Here is a 20,847-nt window from a genome sequence, read left to right on the forward strand (position 1 = left end):
ATTCCTTTACACTCCACATCTACTAAAACGAATGCCTTCCACTCAGCAATGAATCACCACCTGGTACTTTTGTGGGATGACCCAAATTATCAGACAATATTAGTCTAATAAGCAATTAGAGTAGATACTAATATTAAACTAATGTATCATCCTTCGAGCTTTCCTTTGAAATCTGAACTTTTGTTTCTCAATAAGACTGTAAACTTCTCAAACACAAGAACTTCTGTATTTCTTCCACAACTTTCTGCTACACAAAGCAAGCATTCAATGCTTACAAACATCTGATCTCACCAAACCCTCTAGAAAAACCAACAACCCAATATTATCAATCATGAACAATTTATTTTAAAACAAGAGAGAAATTTTTTTAAAGAATATAATTCACATACCTCAGTGAAATAATTTATGGTAAAAAACAAGCAGTTCTTACTATAATTAGCTCTTGCAATAACAATTTTAACAGATAAAGCTTGTATGTCTATTTAAATATTAGAAAAACATTTCCAAGAGTATTAATATGGTTGGTGTTCTCAACATCATAAAACTGTATGGGTGTATATGTATATGTGTATAATTGCTGTCCAAAATAATATAATCAATGTAGAAACAGTTGCCCCCAGAATATGCATTAGAAAAAGGAGTCCTAAAAAATAGGTGTAAAGGAATAAAACAAATGACTCCAAATACTTGTCACTTGACCCAAAAACGATATACCATTACAGCAACCACAAAGTGCATTGTCTGAATGAAAATACTAATTTATGGGAAAGATGGATATTATTTAAGTATAATAAATTCTATCATCAGGGTGCCTGGGTGGCTCAGTCAGTTAAATGACTGACTCTTGGTTTTGGCTCAAGTCATGATTCTAGGGTCCTGAGATCAAGCCCTGAGAAGGGTCCCATGTTCAGTGGGCTTGAGATTCTCTCCCTCCCTCTGCCCCTCATGCCCTCCATCCCTTACTCACCCTCTCTCTGAAATAAACAAATCTTTTTTTTGAAAATGCCATCATCGATGATGAAGTTTAAAAGTTCTAAATGAAAGAAAACTAACCTATGATTTTTCTGTTGTACTTTCTACTCCCCCCACAATTGCCTTATACAAATACTAAGTTTTAAAGGTGTAAACACAAAGAATTTTAATCCAAAAAAGAATTCTCAGAAATATCTCAAATTTCCTGAGATCAATTTCTCTTTTATCACCACAGCTACATCAGTGCAGTTTCTCAAGGCATTCCTTTCTAAGGAACAAGGATGAAATATATGGCTTTTGAAAAATAAATGAATTTCTGCTGAGAAAGATATTGAAAAAGTAGTATGTATATAAGACAATGAGACATTTTGGCTCTCAGCCAATTTCCGTGGCTAGAAAATATTTTTGAATTTCAAAAGGAAAACTGTAATTGATGTTAAATGCAGTTCCCGAATTTGGCCAAATTACGAAAATACAACCACATGATCAGTCTTTTTTAAAAAAGACTTATCAAGGTATAACTGATGTGCAATATACTGTACATTATACACAATTTTATGAGCTTCAGACATGTAGACATTTGTAAAAGCATCAACACAGTCAAGATAATGTAACTACCCATCACCCCACAAGTTTCTTCAACCCTTATTGCCCTCCTTGATCATCCCAAAGCAACCATGGTCACATTATATTTTCTAGAAAGTTATATAAATCAAACCATATCCTACACACTCATTTTAATCTGTTTTCTTAAAATAGAAGTAGTTATTCTGAGGTTCCTCCATATGACTGTGTGCATGAACGATTTGTTCTGTTTTTTTTTTTGCTCAGTGGTGTCCCCCTATATGGTTGTCCTACACTTTTTTATCAAGTGACCTACTCCAGATGCTGTGGATATTACTTTAATCTTTGTGTGGATATATGTTTTCATTCTCTTAAATAAAAACTTGGAGAGGGCCTAGGTTGTATGCAGATGTCTTTAAGACACAACCAAACTATTTTTACAGAAGCGTTATACTATTTTATGTTCCCACTGACAGCATAATGGGAATTCTAGGTCCACATTGTATAATATTTGGATATGAAATATATATATATGTATATACATATATATACACACACACACATATGATTTTATTTATTTATTTGACAGAGAGAGACAAAGCCAGAGAGGGAACACAAGCAGGAGGAGTGGGAGAGGGAGAAGCAGGCTTCCCCATCAAGCAGGGCGCCTAATGTGGGACTCAATACCAGGACCCCGGGATCAGGACCTAAGCTGAAGGCAGATGCTTAATGACTAAGCCACACAGGTACCCTGAATTATATATATATATGGGGGGGGGGGGTTCAAGATTTTATTTATTTATTTGAGAGAGAGAGCGTGAGAGAGAAGGTCAGAGAAAGAAGCAAACTCCCCATGTACCAGGAGCCTGATGTGGGCCTCAATCCCAGGACTCCGAGATCATGACCTGAGTCAAAGGCAGCGTTTTAACCAAATGAGCCACCCAGGTGCTCCCTGAATTATATTTTTAACCAGTTCTCCCAGTGGGTCCAATGTGGCACCTCTAGTTTTAATTTGCATATTCCTGTGACTAATAATGTCTAGCACCTTTTCCTGTAGTTATTTACAGTCTTCACACCTTCTTTGGTGAAGTATCTGTTCAAATATTTTTTCTAATAGAGTAGTAAGTTATCTAATTATTGAGTTATGCAAGTTCTATATATAGTCTAGACACAATTCCTTTATCTCACATATGTTTTGCTAATATTTTCACCTAGTTGTGGTTTCGCTTTTCATTTTGTGTTTTTCCAAGATTACAATTTTTTAATTTTGATGAAATCCAATTATTCAGTATTTCCTTCTATGATCTGTACCCTTGTTTAGTCCTACTTAAGAAATCTTTTCTCGGGCACCTGGTGGCTCAGTTGGTAAAGTGACTGTCCTCAGCTAAGATTGTGATCCTGGAGTCCTACATCGAGTCCTACATCGGCAGCAAGTCCGCTTCTCCCACTGACCTCTCTCCTCTCATGCTTTCTCTCTCTCATTCTCTCTCTCTCCTAAATAAAGAAATACAATCTTAAAAAAAAAGAAAAAAGAAATCTTTTCTTAACCCAAGACACTAAAATTTTCTGTTTTCTTCAAAAAATTTTATAGTTTTAGTTTTCTTTGAGATCTATCATCCATTATTCATTTTTCCATATATTTGAAAAATAAATGTGTTCTGTAAGGGTTGAAGATTATCTTTCTGTCTATGATACCATTAGTTTAAAGGATTTTACTTTCAAATTGTTTTGTCAATTTTAATTGAAATTAACTCACCCTATATATGTAGGTCTATTTCTGGACTCTATTCTGTTCTATTTATCTACAGAAATATCTTTTCACCAATCAGAATGTCTGAGAGTTGATTCCTTCAATATTGTCTTTCTTTTTAAAATTACTATGGCTAGGGGCGCCCGGGTGGCTCAGTTGGTTGAGCAGCTGCCTTCGGCTCGGGTCATGATTCCAGAGTCCTGGGATCGAGCCCCACATCGGGCTCCCTGCTCAGCAGATAGCCTGCTTCTCTCTCTCCCCCTCTCCCTGAAGCTCTGCTTACTTGTGCTCTCTCTCTAGCTCTCTGTCAAATAAACAAATAAAATATTAAAAAAAAAAATTACTATGGCTATTCTACATTCTTTGATTTTCCACATAAATTTTATATCAATTTGTCAATTTCTATGAAAAAGTCTGCTGGGATTATGGTTGAGATTGCATTGAAATCTATAGATTAAATTGGGGATAACTGATATCATAACAATACTGAATCCTCTGATCCTTGAACATATCTCCTTTAATTTCTCTCAGCAATACTTTGTCATTTTCCATAAAACTTTACCCTAATAGTCTATACTTCGTGCTAATGTGCATAAAGTATTTTTTAATTTGAATTTCCCATTTTGTGTTATTAGTAGTTAGAAATACAATCTATTCTTATATGTTCCCTTCCTGGAGTCATTTTTTGGTTCTAGCATCCTTTTTTATTTGTTTATTAGAATTTTCCACACAGTCATATATACACAAAAGGAAAGCTTTTTTCTTCCCTTTCTAATCTTTATGTCTATTTCTTTTTCTTGCTTTACAGTACTGATTAAGGACTCCAGGTTACTGTAATTCCAAACAGTGGTTTGGAATTATATCCTTGCTTGTTCCTGATCTTTGGATCAAAGCATTCAATTTTTCACCATTAGGTGTTATACTAGTTGTAGACTTTTCATAAACAATATTTATCAGCATAAGAAAAGTTTCTTCAATTTCTAGTTTCTTTGAGATTTTAAGATACATTAGTTTTGTCAAATTCTTGTTCTTTCCCTACTTAGATGATCATCTGGTTTTTCTTCTCTACTCTGTTAACACGGTGAATGACACTGATTTTTTTTTTTTAAGATTTTATTTGTTTATTTGACAGACAGAGACCACAAGCAGACAGAGAGGCAGGCAGAGAGAGAGAGGGAAGCAGGCTACCGGCCGAGCAGAGAGCCCGATGCGGGACTCGATCCCAGGACCCTGGGATCATGACCTGAGTCGAAGGCGGCGGCCTAACCCACTGAGCCACCCAGGCACCCCATGACACTGATTTTTGAACAGTAAATCAATCTTGCAGTTCTAAATAAAGCCGTTGCCAATGAAGTAGCATCCTTTATTGGTATTTCAGGATTCAATTTGCTAAAAATCTGCTATGACTTTTTGCTTCTGTATTCATGAGAAATATTGATCTTAGTTTTCTTTCCTTGAAACATCTTCTATTTTGGTTTCAGGGTAATGCTGGGCTCCCAGAAAGAACTGGGAAGTTTTATCTTTTCTTCAAGTTTTTTGAAAAACATATAGAGAATTGGTAGTATTTCTATAATTCACCAGTAAACTACTTCACTGCTGAATTTTTTGCTGAGTAGGTTCTTAACTAAAAATTCAATTTTTTAATGTAATATAAGGATATTATGTTTATAATATTCCACTATTCTCTTTAATTTTCTAGAGAATATGTAGTAATGTCCTTCTCTTTCATTTTTTTATATTGCTAATTCATTTTGGTCCATTAATTTTCTCTACTTTCTCATTTCTATTTCAATGACTTAGCTCTTTATTATTTTCTTTCTCCTACTTTCAAATATTAGTGTGCTTTTTTTTCTAATTTCTTGATGTGCAAAAATGTCACAAATTTGAAACCATTCTTATTATCTAGTGTGTTTAGTTTGTGTATTTTCCACTAACCACTGCCTTAACTGCATCCCTCTAATTTTGGTATATCATATTTTAATTTTTATTGTTTAAAACATTCTAAAATTTCCCTGATTTGTTCTTTGCCTACTGGGTTATTTAAAGGTGTATTACTTAATTTCCCTACTATCAGGGGGATTTTCTAAATATCTATCTGTTGTAAAACTCTATCTTAATTACACCATGGTCAGAAGACATACTTTGTATGCTTTGAATCCTTAAAGATTTACTGAAACTTAGAAATCCAATCTTGTTACTTTATTCATAGCTTTAAAAAAAATTCCAAAATGCCTTTGTTATTTATAAAATTCAAAACTCCTTCAAGTATTTGCTCACTGGTATTCAACTAAACACATTCCCTGTTCATTTGCTTCTCATCTCTGAGTAGTGGAAAGTGTGGAAATATTGTTTATTTGAAAATATCTGCCCTTAAATTGACTTTAATATAACCTTATGAGTAATAAGGCTTTAGCTATTTATATGAACATTACCTCTATTATGAACTTATGCATCTTTGCTTACTCAACATTTAACATATTTTGTCATCAGTTTGTGACTTTTAATTTAAGAGAAAAGACACTATGGGTGGGAGTCTGGGGAGGGATGAGCTGTTTACAGTGAGAACCCATCTTTAAATTTCTAGTAACCTCACAATTCTCCTAGACATTAAAATTACAAACAGCACGATAAGTATTTATGTATAAAATTAGTTTCAACCTCTAGAATAATCAAGCCTACCTAAAATACCAACTGACTTCAAAAACTACATCTCTTTTCTCACTCAGTATGTATGTAATATTCATGACTGATTCACCTACAGATAAAAAATATCTTTAAAAAAAATCCTAATTAGCAATGCATGCAAATGACATCCCTGTGATCTGACCAAAGTGATTCCCCACAGGTATTCTATATCTTAGGCACATTATTTTTCAAACTCAGTGCAGCAGTTTTATACTTATATTTATAATAATATTTATATTTATAATATAAATATATAATATTTATATTTATAATGATATAAATTTATTATTAAATGATAAGTGGTAAGTAGTCACATTAATACCTTTTTAAAAACCTGTGTCTTTTATCACCTCAGTTGAATGTAGCACCAAACAGTGGCTGAGAACTACCTCTAGGTCACACCTGTTTGTTTAGAAATGTCAAGTTATAGCATATACTGATGCCACCATGCCAGATTAAAGAATAACCTCATCTATGGAACCATCTTTTATAAAACTGCACTGAATTCTTCTAAATAAGTATCCTTTTCAGAATGGAAGTAGAGATCCTTTTGATTCCTTAACCTGAAGACATGCTACCCCTTCCGCTGAAAAAAAAAAAACAAATTTCTCCAGAAAGGTGTTGAAGATTGGATTTATATATTTTCCTAGTAATCAGCTAAACAATTTTAAAACTAGCTCTGGTATGTAAGAATGGACATCATAATTATTTTTTAAATAGAAATATAAAATTGACTTGGTCTTACTCAACATTTTAAAGAATAAAATAAATTAACTCTGTAAAGCACTAAAATCCAGAAACAAAAAAGAAAAGGTCAACCTACATATGAATATATAATTAGAAGAACTATTTCCAAATAATGTCATGTAAATTTTAAATCTACTTCAACTGAGAGATCAGAAGAGAGAATAGTGATTATTAACAAGCTGCAATAAAGAGAAGCAATAGTTCAAAAAGTTTCATGGAAAAATGTATTGAGTGAAAGGGCTTTGCTTAATTTCTCTGAAGGTCTGTCAAGGGGTTGTCAAGTGATGTTGACTCCCTTTTTGAAAATGGCTTGTTTACCAGCCTGATGCTTTCTAGCTCAGAGATTATAGCAAAAGCAAGCTATAAATTGTTACATTCCCACTAGCTTGCATTATAAATGTTCCATGTTTGTAGAACAAGTAGTTTTCAAATTATACATTAAAAGAAAAACATGATTTAATTATGTATCATTAATACAGTTAAGTCACACAAAGTTCAACACTTTACTGAAACCTAAAACTTTAACATCTTTGTGAAACCAGTCCCCTTTAGGGCTACAATTTCTTTATGACAAGGTACCTAAAGCCTTAAACATTTATATACATCATCTCCATAGTTAACCTTTTACTAAGTATAAATTTCTGCATCAGTCCTATCTTTGAAAAGCTAATATGAATACAGTAAGTGACATCATCTGAGGCATTTACTTACTACGTACTAGGCACTTCTAAACCCTTTGTATATTTTACGTCATTTAATCCTCATGACTCTATAAAATAAAAACTATTATTATTTACATACACTAAACAGACAGGTCAAACCCTGGGTCCACAGACAGAACACCCAGGCGATCTAGCCCAAGTTATCTGTGCACTCTGTCACATTATATTGTCTAACAACATTAACTTACAAAATAGAAGTTATAGATTTGCACTGCAAAGACACCAGCATAAAACTAATCTTTTGAAAGACTTATCTATACAAATAGTTGAAAAAAATTTTTATTCCCATTAAAATTTCAGGAGGCAACTGAAGAAAGACCTTGATTTATAAATTGAAACCTATAAAGTTTACTGGAATTTGACAGCCCCCCAAAAAGAAAAAAGCAATTACTAAAGTGACACAAAAAATTGACATATTACTGACACACATGGGAAGAAAAATTCATGTTTATAATATACTGATGAAGAATAGAAAGTTACTGTAGTAACTGAGATTTATGGATTGATATCCAAATTTAACAGTTCCAGATTTGAAGAGACAAAGTGCTCCCAAGTCAAGCACAAATAAAAGAAAAGGATGACATATATATATATATATATATATTTATATTCTGCTTAAAAATCTTTCATAATTTTACCTTTTGGTTTCGGGGTAAATCTTGAGCATTTGACGGAGGCTTGTAATTCAGAACTAATCTTCTAAATTCCAAAAGATTGAATAATGACTGAAAAAGAACAACAATTTAAAAAAAACTAAGAGAAAATTCTACTAACAGAACCATAAAAATATGACTGGTCTCAGAGATTTATTTATTTATTTATTTAATTTTTTTTATCTATTCATTTTTTATTTTTTCTTTTTTATTTATTTACAAACCCTTGTGTCGAGGGCTGACTTTCAATAGATCGCAGCGAGGGAGCTGCTCTGCTACGTACGAAACCCCGACTCAGAGATTTATTTTTATTTTTTTTTTTTTAAAGATTTTATTTATTTATTTGACAGACAGAGATCACAAGAAGGCAGAGAAGCAGGCAGAGAGAGGAGGAAGCAGGCTCCCTGCAGAGCAGAGAGCCCGATGCGGAACTCGATCCCAGGATCTCGGGATCATGACCTGAGCCGAAGGCAGTGGCTTAACCCACTGAGCCACCCAGGTGCCCCGTCAGAGATTTATTTTTGACTATACTACTTACACACAGGATTGTTGCCACTAGCACAAGAGCTATTAGCTCCCAAAGAAAACGTCAAATTTCTTATCTATTAACACACTATTCTTGATCACTAACAATACTTATTGTACTGGAAAGCAGAAAATTTTATGTGGACAATTCAAAATATCTAGTATATATCATATTATTAAATGCTGTCTTTCTTTAGGTGCTTAATAACCAGTTTCCTCAAAAAAAAAAAAAAAAAGGTGGACAAATGCAAAGTCTAGAACTTTTTAGACATGTCATGTTTATTGAGTTATCTTGAGGTACCAATTCTACAAAAATATATTACAAATAAATTTATGGGCTAGTTGCTAAGTGACAGAGACATAAAGAAATTACGTATTATCTCTATGCTCATGGAGACACAATAGCCTAGAAAGGACACACATATTATAACAATAGAAATTTGACTCCAACATACAATAATATTAATCACACAGAGTATGACAGCATATGAAAGATGCCCATGGAAAGGCTTTCTAGAACTGTTTTTTAATCTATAGCTTGTAACACATTGTCATCATGGTGAATATCTGTTTAAAAAAATGAAATAAAATACAATTGAAAATATTAAAACATGTCATGCCTAGTAAATACACCACAGAATACTGCTTGCAAAATTTTCACTGTACCATTTTACACATACTTATATGTGTCAAGTGCTTTACAATGTAATAAGTATTCCTTTCTGGGAGTCACAATTTATAAACCTTGAAAATCACTGTACAGGAGGCAATAATGTACAAGGTCCGAGCAAAGCCGTGTAAGCCAATATGATAGAAGATAAAGGTAACGCCACAAATCAATGATAAAACAAGGTTTTGTTTAGGAGCTGGGTGTTGGGAAAACTGGCCCACTATATATAAAGAAACAGAATCAGATACAGATCTATATAGATATGGACGTGCTTTAAAGACCTAAATATGAAAGGAATATCATAAAGCTAGTAATGGAAACTATAGGAAAATATTTTGGTTATCTTGTAACCTGTAAATATTTAATTAAACAATATGAATACATGAGATAATCCATTTATTCCCTTAATAAAAATTTATGAAGCATCTACTACATGCAGACATGAGGAAAACAGGCCACAGAAAAATAAAACATACTGAATCTCTGACAAAATAGGAATAGTATGGAAAGTGGAGAGTATGCAGCCAAAATGAAAAAGGAGCCGAGAAGCATGTGCTTTCAAACATAGCTGTGTACCAGAGTAATGGTGGAATTTTTAAAAGTACCTAAGAAGCCTCTCAACAAGGATATAAGGTACCACAGAAAACTCTGAAGTATATCAAAGAATCAATGGCAAATTTCAAGAAGAACAAAATTAGCAATTCAGATCTTGATGTACGATGGGGTTACATCTAGATAAACCCACCCCAAGTTTAAAATATCATTAAGCTGAAAATGCATTTTATACACCTAACCTACCAAACATCATAGCTTAGCTTAGCCTAGCTCAAAAGTGCTCTGAACACTTGTACTAGAGTACAGGTGGGCCAAATCATCTAACAGAAGCCTATTTTAACAAAAGTGTTGATCTTCTTGTGTAATTTATTAACTTACTGTTTTTAGGAGAAATTTAAATAGGAAAGAGAAAAATGACAAAATAGGATAATCCCAATCCCACCTCTTTGCTCTAAACTCCCATTGGGAAACATTTTCCTCCTTCCTGAATACCTTCCTGAATAATTGGACTTTCTTCAGGTGTAGGTCTGCTGGTGATGAAGTATTTAGCTTCGGTTACAGTAAAAATTGTTTTTCTTCATTTTTGTACAATTTTTGCTGGTTGGAGAATTCTAGATAGCCAGTTATTTTTTTCTAGCACTTTGATGACAGAATTTCTATTGGTTAACAAGTCAGCTAGCTGTTAGTCGAGTTCTGTTTCTTTATAGAGGTAATAAAGGCATATCTTGTTTTACTGTGCTTCACTTTGACATGTCTTGCAGATATGGTGTTTTCTATAAATTGAAGTTTTATGGAAACCCTGTATCAAGAAACCAGCACATTTTTCCAATAGCACTTATTCATTTTGTGTCTCTACGTCATATTTTGGGAATTCTTACAATAATTTAAACTTTTTCACTATTATTCTATTTGTTATGGTGATCAATGATCAGGGATTTTTAATGTTACTAATGTAATTGTTGTGGGGCTCCACAAATCATGCCCAAAAAGACGGCAAACTTAAGCAGTAATGTTAAGTGTTTGATTGTTCGACCAACTGTCTGTTCCTTTCTCTCCTCCTCAGGCCTCGCTATTTCTTGGGACACATTAATGCTGAAATTAGACCAGTTAATAACCCTACAATGGCTCCTAAGTGTTCAAGTGAAAGGAAGATTCAACTGATGTGGCAAACTTCACTACCATCTTATTTTAAGAAATTGCCACAACTACCCTAACCTTCTGCATACACCACCCTAGTCAGTCAGAAGCCATCAATATTGAAACAAGACCCAATAAATTATCTTTTAATTAAGGTATGTACATTGTTTTTTTAATGTAATCCTACTATACACCCAATAGTGTAAACATAACTTTTATATGCACTGAGAAACCAAAAAATGCATTTGCCGCATTTTGTTAAGATATTCACTTTCTTGTGATGGTATGGAACAAAACCCATGTAATCTTCAAGGTATGCCTGTACATCTTTTTCACCTTGCTACTTTTAGGGTTTTCTCTTTGTCTATAGTTTTCTCCATTTTATTATGATGTGCCTTGGCATAGTATTCCTTATATTTATGCTACCTGATTCCTACTGCTTCCAGAATCTGTGGCTTGATATCATTTATTAGATTTGGAATATTTTCAGGCATCTCTTCAGTCATCCTTTTTTTTTTTTTTCTTTTGCCCTGTTCCCTTTTTACTCTCCCTCTGGAACCATAAATAAACTATGTTATAGCTATTCACCAAGCCCAATGTATCTCTTTCATGCTCTTATCTGTATTTCATGCCTTTAGTCTGAAAATGTTCTTCAGACCAATTGTTTAGTTGACTAATTCTCTCTTCAATTGTGTCAAATGTACTGCTAAAGTCACCCACTGATTTCTCACCTTTATTTTTCAGTTCTAAAATTTCTATTTTGCTTTTTCTTAGTAGTTTACTTTTCTACTGAAATTCTCAATCTTGCTTTTAATTCCTTGAGCATATTAATAGTTGTTACAACAATCTAAATTTCAGGTTTCATATTACTGGTTATTTTATCTTAATCTCTGGATATGCGTGGATACAGCTTATTTCCTGGTATGACTGACTATAACTGATTTGAGTACCAGCATTTATTTTTACGTGAAAAGTGGAGAAAATTCTAAGTTCTAGGTAATACTACCTTCTATCAGAATTTGCATTTCTTTCTGGCAGGCAGCAAAACTGGAGCCATCTGCAATCCCAGATCAACTTAATCCCAACAATTCTGAGATAACGCTGGGATTCAAAAACTATGAAGCCTGGCCTATTTTCAATTCTCATTAATCCAAGGTTCTAGCCCTCTAGAACTGAATGAAAGTGTTAACTACTACTCCAATTCTGTACAAAACTTTGCTTACCTTTGCAGCCACTCAGCAGCCCTTCTGAAATTGCTTCAAGGATAATTAAAATCAACCCAACATATGAATTTTATTCTAAAAATCCTATTCTCTCAGACCTTAGCCTCAAAATCCCAAACTGCTTTAGTGTTATGTGACATAGTCTTCAAAAGTTGATTTGTTCCCGTTGTTTTGGTTTGACTGGCTCAGGGTCCAGCAAAATATGACCAGGTATATACAGTCTAAAACTACTTAATAAGCTATTACACAAAGCAGAACTTGTAACCATTAAAATAAATCATGGAAATTAATGTTTTTAAGTCACTAACACTCTATATCCTCAATCACAGTTGTAATAGTATTGTTCAACATATTTCTTAAAGAAAGATGGGAAAGGGTGATTGTCACTACTGCCTAAATTGTGTTTGTGACTGATGCACCCTGAAAACAAGTACCCTTTCATTCAGTTCAAAGCTAAAAGGTATTTATAAAAATTTTGAAGAGCACTTGGTAAAATGGAATTTGGCTAAACTCTTGATAATAACAGAAAGCTATAAGAGATGAGATTTCAAATAACTTGTGGAAAACAAAGAGTGATAACAAGAGAGCAAAGGGATATAAACTGTTTATAATAAAGATACTGTGGAGAAGCAAGATCAATTCACCTTAGTGGATTAAAAAAAAAGGAACAGTATCACAAAAGTTCAAGGTAAGGTAGGAACTGAAAACACATGGCATGATTAAAAGATAAAAGTCTGTATACAGAGCAGTTAAATCCCCATGTCCTTCCCAATACAAAAAGGTCAGACAAATACTACCTCCTTCTGTGGGATATAGGATATTTAGTCTTTGGATATAATTGAACTGAACTGACTTGGGGTCAAAAAAATCAGTCATAGTGTGTGTGAGAGGGAATAAAGATTCAGGGCTACAAATAGAAGGATTAAGTAAAACTCTGCAAAGTGATCCTCAATCAACCTTCCCACAATCTCCTTTCTCTCAGGCCTGCTTTGGCAAGCCAGCAATCGGTGCTTAACACACAGAGAACAGGAATCCAGCTTGGACTTGAGATGGAGAAAACTTCTGTGGTAAGAAGAAAGAGAGAGAGAAATACAGCTAATATGTTTACACATATAGAACATATTAATAAGACCATAACAGAGATGTATTTAGAAAATTTTAAGAATAAGTATATAGAAAATATAAAGGAAAAAAAGAAGGTATTTTCCTGACAACACCAGGAAAACAAAGGATTACAAAGAGGTACACCCAGTAAATCACTGTAATATTTACAAAGTCATAAAAAATGTGAACACTGACTACCAACTATCTTAAATTTATGATATAACTATGTTGGGAATAAAAGGAAAGGCAATTCTGGGTAAGTGAAATGACAAAACTAAATCTACATTTATCTCATTAGGAATGCATGTCATTTAAGGAAAATGAAGATAAAAGGAAAAACAGCTATAACTGGTAGTTGCTATTAAGAAGCAGAACTATGTAGCAGGGAGGTTTGGGGCAGATAACTACTGTTTTTCATTATAAGCCTTTTATTGCTGTGGAATTTTTGATTCTCTTTGAACTAGGTACTTAAATTCTTTTATGAAAATTTAAGATTTAAGAGCAAATAATGTGGATAAATATGTTAAACGGTATCTTTTTTTTTTAAGATTTTATTTATTTATTTGACAGAGAGAGATCACAAGTAGGCAGAGAGGCAGGCAGAGAGAGAGAGAGGAGGAAGCAGGCTCCCTGCTGAGCAGAGAGCCCGATGCAGGACTCGATCTCAGGACCCTGAGATCATGACCTGAGCCGAAGGCAGCGGCTTAACCCACTGAGCCACCCAGGCGCCCCTGTTAAACGGTATCTTAACATCTTTTGAAGACCTGCAGCATCTTCCCAATTCCATTCATCATTAGGGTGATAAAAGCATCTATAGTTCAACACTGTATTATATACTGGTATAAAACAAGAACCTAGAAGATGTGTTCTCTGCCTTCAGGATGCTCATATTTTAGTGAACCTGGAGTAACATGACTTTTGAGTAAGGGACCCATATCCTTTATCTTGCAACTCACAACACTTATGAGTAAGAAACAGAGCTTGAAGACTTAATAATAGGAACAGTAGGTCTATAATAGAAGTAAACTGGAGCTGTACAAGGCAAACTGAGAAGGATGAACACCTTACTTCTGAGCATCTCAGAGGCATCCAAATGCAAAAGGTACCAAAGGTCACCATGGGAATCTATGAATTATACCCCAAACTAGCAAGAGAGGAGTATACTTCTAAGTAGCTACTTCATTCACTGATATCCTAGTAGAGAAAAATCAAACCCCAATATTCCTTTCTAGGTGTAAATTCCTGGATAAAAATAATCCTGACTAGATAAGGGGTTAACGACCAATCTAGGATAGTCAGCCTAATATTGCTAGCATCCAAAAAATTATTTAAGCCAACCTCTGTCCCATCTTCTCTTTGCTTATAGTCCCTTTCTGATATAGTGTCCCTTTTCTCCCAAAATATTGGTCCCAGTTCCTACATAAAACAAGTATAAAGCTATACACTCTGTAGCCTGTGCCTACTACCTATTTTGCTGTTAGAGGTTTACTATCCACATAAATTTCTATAATTGGCCAATGTACTTATAATGAAAAGAAGTCCCAATCGTTTCACACTAGTCCTGCCAACTAAGTAAATTCCATGCCTGAGAAAATTTTGTAATTGAAACTTTATAGTACATTTACATCATAGTTTGAACAAGTTCCAATTCACTTGGAAAATACAATAAGAAACTTCCAACACTAACAGAGATTTCCTGCCCAACTTTTCTTTCATAGGTGAAAAATTCCATTTATGATGATAAACTTTTCTGTCTCAGATGGGATCTGTGAAATTAAACAATAATTTCACAAAATGAGAAAAATAAAAAATGTTAATTGCTAGAGATGAAAATGAAATGCTACTTAAATAGCATACAATAAAATTACATTAAGAAAAAAAAAGGGGGGGGGGCGAGAGTATGGGGGGGGGGGAACCCGAAGTGATCTTTTGACAAATTTTTCTGCCCACCCACAATTTTCCAAAACTTGAAGTATAACGTATTTCCACACACCAAAGCCAATGATCTTCATTATAACCCAAACTTTTCAAGGCTAGAGGTCACTTCTAGGTTTCCAGATTTCTCAAAAAAGTAATTTAAAAATATATATTAGTAACAATAATCCCTATACTAGCCTGCGTTAGAACACTACCAGTTAAACAGCCACTACATTAAGGTAAAATTTAGAAATCAGTAAAATTACCTCAATTTCAAATAGAACAAGCAATTTTTTCCAGTCTACTCTCCTCCCCACCAAAAAAACACCAAAACTTTGAAAAGTAGAACAAAAGCTAGGATCAGCAAAATACCACTTAAAATATTTTCCTAATGGTTAATAATAAAGAGTATGCTATTATTCATAGATTGTTTTAAGGAGATTATTTAATTCAATATTTTATAATCTGATGGATAACATTATCAATGTCTAATGGAAAATGGTAAAGAATTCATGACAATACTCCTATCTCATAAAAGAACTAAAAAAACAAGAAAACTAGCACATATTAAGATACATAACTATGCATACAAAAAATTTCCATTTTAGAATAAGGATCTCAAGAAACATTTGATAAAGGCCTTCTAAGTTAAAAAAAAGTATTACTTTTAATTATCAGTATTTATTCTTACATCATTCTCACATACACATTGAGAATTATGTCAGTCTACACCTTCCTCAAACAAAATGTCTCCTTACATTAAATGAGACAAAATGAAGAGTATTAAGAAGAGTATTTAAGAAGAGCACTTAATATTAAGAAGAGTATTTAAATGGCTATAATTCTATTAATAACATTTTCCAATATATAAAAAAACCTGATTTGATTACCAACAACAATAAATTCAGATCCGATTTCATATCTTGGTTATCTCCTTCTCAAAATCTGCAGAGAATTACTTACAAAGACATTTTTCACTCTTTCCACGCTGACAACAATTCCTACTAGCAGGGAGGGAGGAGAGATTAATTCCAAATAAGTGAAAGGCGTAGGCAGTGCTCTCCTGTCAAAACTCCAAACTGGGGTTAAGGACAAGGGAGAAGTGAGGAGTCCTACAATCCACAAATTAGTTCCTTAGATAGAAGGGCATATTCAAACCTTGTCTGCATTTATGTTTAAAGTACACAATCTGAAAGAAACACAACCCAACCCACTTTCCATTGCTAACCCCCAAGTAAGATCTTCATAAAGATCCTTACCTGAATAACAGCACTAAACCAGCAAGTATTGCCAACATTCTTTAGTCCAACAGGAGCTTTGTCTTGCCTTTTTCTATCATAAGGGTTTCGAGAATCCCTCCAAACTTCTGTAGGTGTTCTCTTTAAACATGCTTTATTTTCTGCTATGCTGGCTTCAAGAACTCTTTAAGCAATGGGGAGAAAATTATGAAAAAAAGAAAAATATAGCATTAATTTCATGCCACAGAGTAGGAAATAACATACCACAAATAGGATCTTAATTAGTTAAGTTCTGGACAGTGAATTTGGGAAAGCACTGTCAAGCACTATCTTTATTGAAGTAGACTTTAGTTTTCTTTTAAGAATATAGCAATGGCAAACACACCAAGTGAAATGCACTCTTTCTTAGGAAAAAAGGAAATCTCAAATGCACAAAGACAGTGCTATAAAACAGAAAATAGGTTGTGTTTCAACAAATTCAAGGTTTAGTTCAAGGAAAACAGCACCAAGTTAAGTTTTCTAAGAAATCACTACAGTAAATATTTACAAAATAACATAATGACTAGTCTTCTGTAACAATTACTTTGAATCATCAGGAAAACATTAAAAACTAAACAAACTGCACTTTTACTCCTGACCATTAAATCCCTTTGCTATTAAAAAAAAAAAAAAAAAAGCTAAGGTAAATTCTAGGATTCCTCTCAGTTATAGAGATCTATCACTCTATGACAGCTAACTAGAGAGAATATGTGTTTACTTCTTTACCCAAAAGTTGACCTACGTTCATATCAGAATAATAAAAGGTTCACCTCTCCAAAATAAGTTTACCTACAGAATACTTTAAATACATCTAAACATAGCAAGAATAATGCTACTTTGCTTACAGTAGCATTTACATTCTGTTCTTGCTCTTACACATGTCGCAACATGCTGTAAAATCCTGATTCCCGCATCTGAACTAGCAAAGCATTTTGCCTGCTCAAGACATGTTATTAACTACTCTAAATTAGCATAAGTAATACTCAGGTGTCTTAATCAATTTTATGTTAATTTAAAAAACCTCAGCAACAATGGGTTTTTCCAACATTTGGCTTAAGAAAATCTCATTCATGCTATATCATTTTTATTTTAAAGGTTTTGCCCTATCGGATTAATATCAAATTAATATAGCTATATCCCTTAATTATGGGGACAAAGCAAATTATACTCCTTTCTCTAACAGTATTATTTTCAACATGATATTAGATATAAAGCAGTAGGATTCAAACTTATAATTATTTAAAGTAACTTATGTGAATACAGGATACAGCCTTTCTTTGGGAATCAATGAAACCACATTCCAAAAAATAGCTGGTTAACAACAAAATGTTATGTTACAATGCAAAGATCGAAGTACAGTCACACATTTAAAAATGAAAAGTTTACACCTCTGTAAACTATTACAACTGATCCAACATAAGCGGCAGTACTCTGCCCAAAAATCAGCTCTCACATGCAATCACAGCCCCTAGGAGAATTTTTCTTATAAACTACTTGCCACTAAAAGGTAGCACAACTCCTTAGAAGATATTTAGTTAGATGAATTGGGACAGAAGAAAATCAGAATTTATCTAGACCATTCCACTGACACCGAGTTTCCAAGAACATTAAGGGGAAGATAAAAAGTAAAAAAGCCAACCTGAAAGACTTTTTATGGTCAAGCTGTACTGATCAGCATAATATAATAAGAATAAACAGGAACAAACTGATTTTGTACAAGGCAACTAGTTTATGCTCAAAAGAGAAAAGTTAATACATAGTACACAAAAGGCTAATGTATACAAAAGACTGCTGTATATTAGAAGGTATATTTAATTTTTTATTGACTTTTATAATGAGTGTTTTCACAACAGTTTTGTTCTTTTTGTAATGTATGTGTGTATTTAGAAGTATAAATAAAGGAAACCTATTTCCAACATGGTAATTAGAGATGAATGAACTGAAATAAGCCATGAGTTCCAGAAAAAGTAGCAACAATACCACAAACAGGACAGAAGAAGTAACACCACTGGTCATATAAAAAGATATCTTCAATTCAGTCAAATGGTAGATCTCATCACTCATTATAACAAAAATATGGGGTTTAAGGAGATACGTTAATTTTAATATTCCTTAACCATACCCTACGGCAGAACTATCATACTAAAAGATGTGGATGAATGAATGCCATGACTTTGTGATCTTCTTGATTTAGAGCTTATAACAGAGTTTTGTATCACCAGGGACTTAGAACATACTTCAGTAAGTTTCCCAATACTTCTTCCTGGCTCCTAAAAACCTATAAGTACATTTATCACATTGCATCAAAATTATTTATTACTCAGCATCTGGAGGTCGAAAACACAGAGCTGTTTCATTTCTAAAGCGTACATGATAAATACTAGAGGCTAAACAAAGTCTGAAGTAAATGGATAATGAAGATATTAGATGTTGCTGCCTTTTTGCTTTTTCTTTTTCTTTCTTAGCAAAAGCCCAACTTCTAGCACAAATACTACTCTATTCCCAAGCCCCCATTCCCATTCTGTAGTCCAGTACCGCCACGATGAATATAAACTTTCTATAAAGCCAAGTGCTACATAAAGATTCCTTCCCTGGTCTCACCAAAGTAAAGCCACTAATACTACCGAGGCTATGAAATAGAAAGTATGCAATAGCTACAAATCCAGGTATTAAGTCTGTCAGTAGAGAAAAAAACTAACACTGCAAATCTCAGAGCTCAAAAATAGCTTATAACAAAATATAGCATGCCAAGAGAGGCAACCCCAAAAGCCACAAATCAAAAACTAATTCCCACTACCCATCACCTGCTTTTCTTATCTTTCAAACACTGGTCATGACCATGCAGCAAAATGAAAGGATGACAAAACGTTTTGCTCTTTTGATCCCACAGACTATATGGAATATTTAAAGCACTTACTTATGACAGATGTTCACCTTCCTATTAAATTTTTATTGTACTGATTTTGTTTTTTGGGTTATTATGCTAGTTTTATTATGCTGGTATTGTTTAAATTTAAATTACTTAAATTGCATTATAGCAGTAATGTTGAAAACATCCCACTTTAAATCATCTAAGTATGTTTAGGGAAACATCATATACACTGAAAAACATACATATCTTGTAAGCTGTATAGACCAACAAAAAAGAAAACAAAAAAAAAAGGAGGAAGGGAAGGAAGACAAAAAGGGAGAGTGCGAAGGAAACATTTTGTTGATTTTCTTTTTTAAGAAAATATAGTATTATTAGAATCACACTAAACCCATGAGTTAGTTTAAGGAGAACTGACCATTTTTACAATTTTCAGCCCTCCAAGACACTTAGGTGGCTCAGTCAGTTAAGACTCTGACTCTGGACTCAGGTCATGATATCAGGGTCATGAGACTGAGTCCCATTTGGGGCTCTGCACTGGATGTAGAGCCTGCTTAAGATTTTCCTCCTCCCCTTCTGTTCCTCCCCCCCCTCTACCCACCCTCACCCTCAAAAATTACAAAGTTCAGTGCTCCACTTTGTAAAATATAATACATTTCCAATTATTTACATACTCATTAATGTGTCTCAATGATATCCTCTAATTTTTTTCTTCGGAAGTTCTTGCCCATTTATTAAATTTATTCTTAGTCTGTCACAGTTTTATGTTTAAATGGTAGCTTTTTAATATTTCTCCTTATCATTCTTTTTTATACATAGCAATATACTTTTTGCATATTGATTATAAAACTGTTCAAAACATGTTTTGGGAAAGAGTTATTGTGGGGGGATAATCTGAATATGGTAACACATTTAAAATGTACAGCTCAGTGAAACTTTTTACATATGTAAAAACCCATATGATCACCATTCAGATCAAGATACAGAAAATTTCCATTATTCTAGAAAATTCTCTCATACCCTTTTCTCAGCCAACAGTGTCCTCTCCACCTGCCAGAAAATTAACATTCTTTTATTGCCATAAATTTGTTTTGCGTGTTTTTAAACATCACATAAATGGAATCACTCAGCAGTCACTCTTTTGTTTTAATTGTTCATAGTTTTTAGTTATTATGAATAAAGCTACTATGTACGCTTTTCTCAAGGGTCGATACCAAGGGGTGGAAACACTAAGTACTAGCATAGTATATGTTGAAATTCATTAGAAATTCCCATTTTTTCCCAAGTGGCAATTCCATTATACATTTTTACCAACAAAATGTGACCATTCCAGTTATTCCACATGCTCACAAACACTTGGTATTTTCTATTTTTTCATTTTAGCCATTGTGATAGATATATAGTAGTGCCTGATCTCTCATGGGATGGCTCAGAAGTATGCACTACCAAGACGACCATCACTGCTGCAATCTATAAT

At 33.6% G+C, this 20,847-nt stretch overlaps 1 protein-coding gene across 8 annotated transcripts in view; it reads right to left on the bottom strand.

Annotated features, from left to right (window-relative positions):
- The window catches only part of USP25 (ubiquitin specific peptidase 25), a 133,576-nt gene that overhangs the window by 69,172 nt on the left and 43,557 nt on the right, over positions 1-20,847 (bottom strand). For all 8 annotated transcript variants that reach the window (XM_082689239.1, XM_082689234.1, XM_082689237.1 and 5 more), the window contains 2 exons: positions 16,484-16,646; positions 8,079-8,165 (listed from right to left, as the gene is read on the bottom strand). In XM_082689239.1, coding sequence (XP_082545365.1) covers positions 8,079-8,165; positions 16,484-16,646 — 250 coding nt within the window. The remainder of the gene's footprint in view (positions 1-8,078; positions 8,166-16,483; positions 16,647-20,847) is intronic.

This window comes from Mustela nivalis, assembly GCF_964662115.1.
Source record: "Mustela nivalis genome assembly, chromosome: 1".
Lineage (NCBI taxonomy): Eukaryota > Metazoa > Chordata > Mammalia > Carnivora > Mustelidae > Mustela > Mustela nivalis.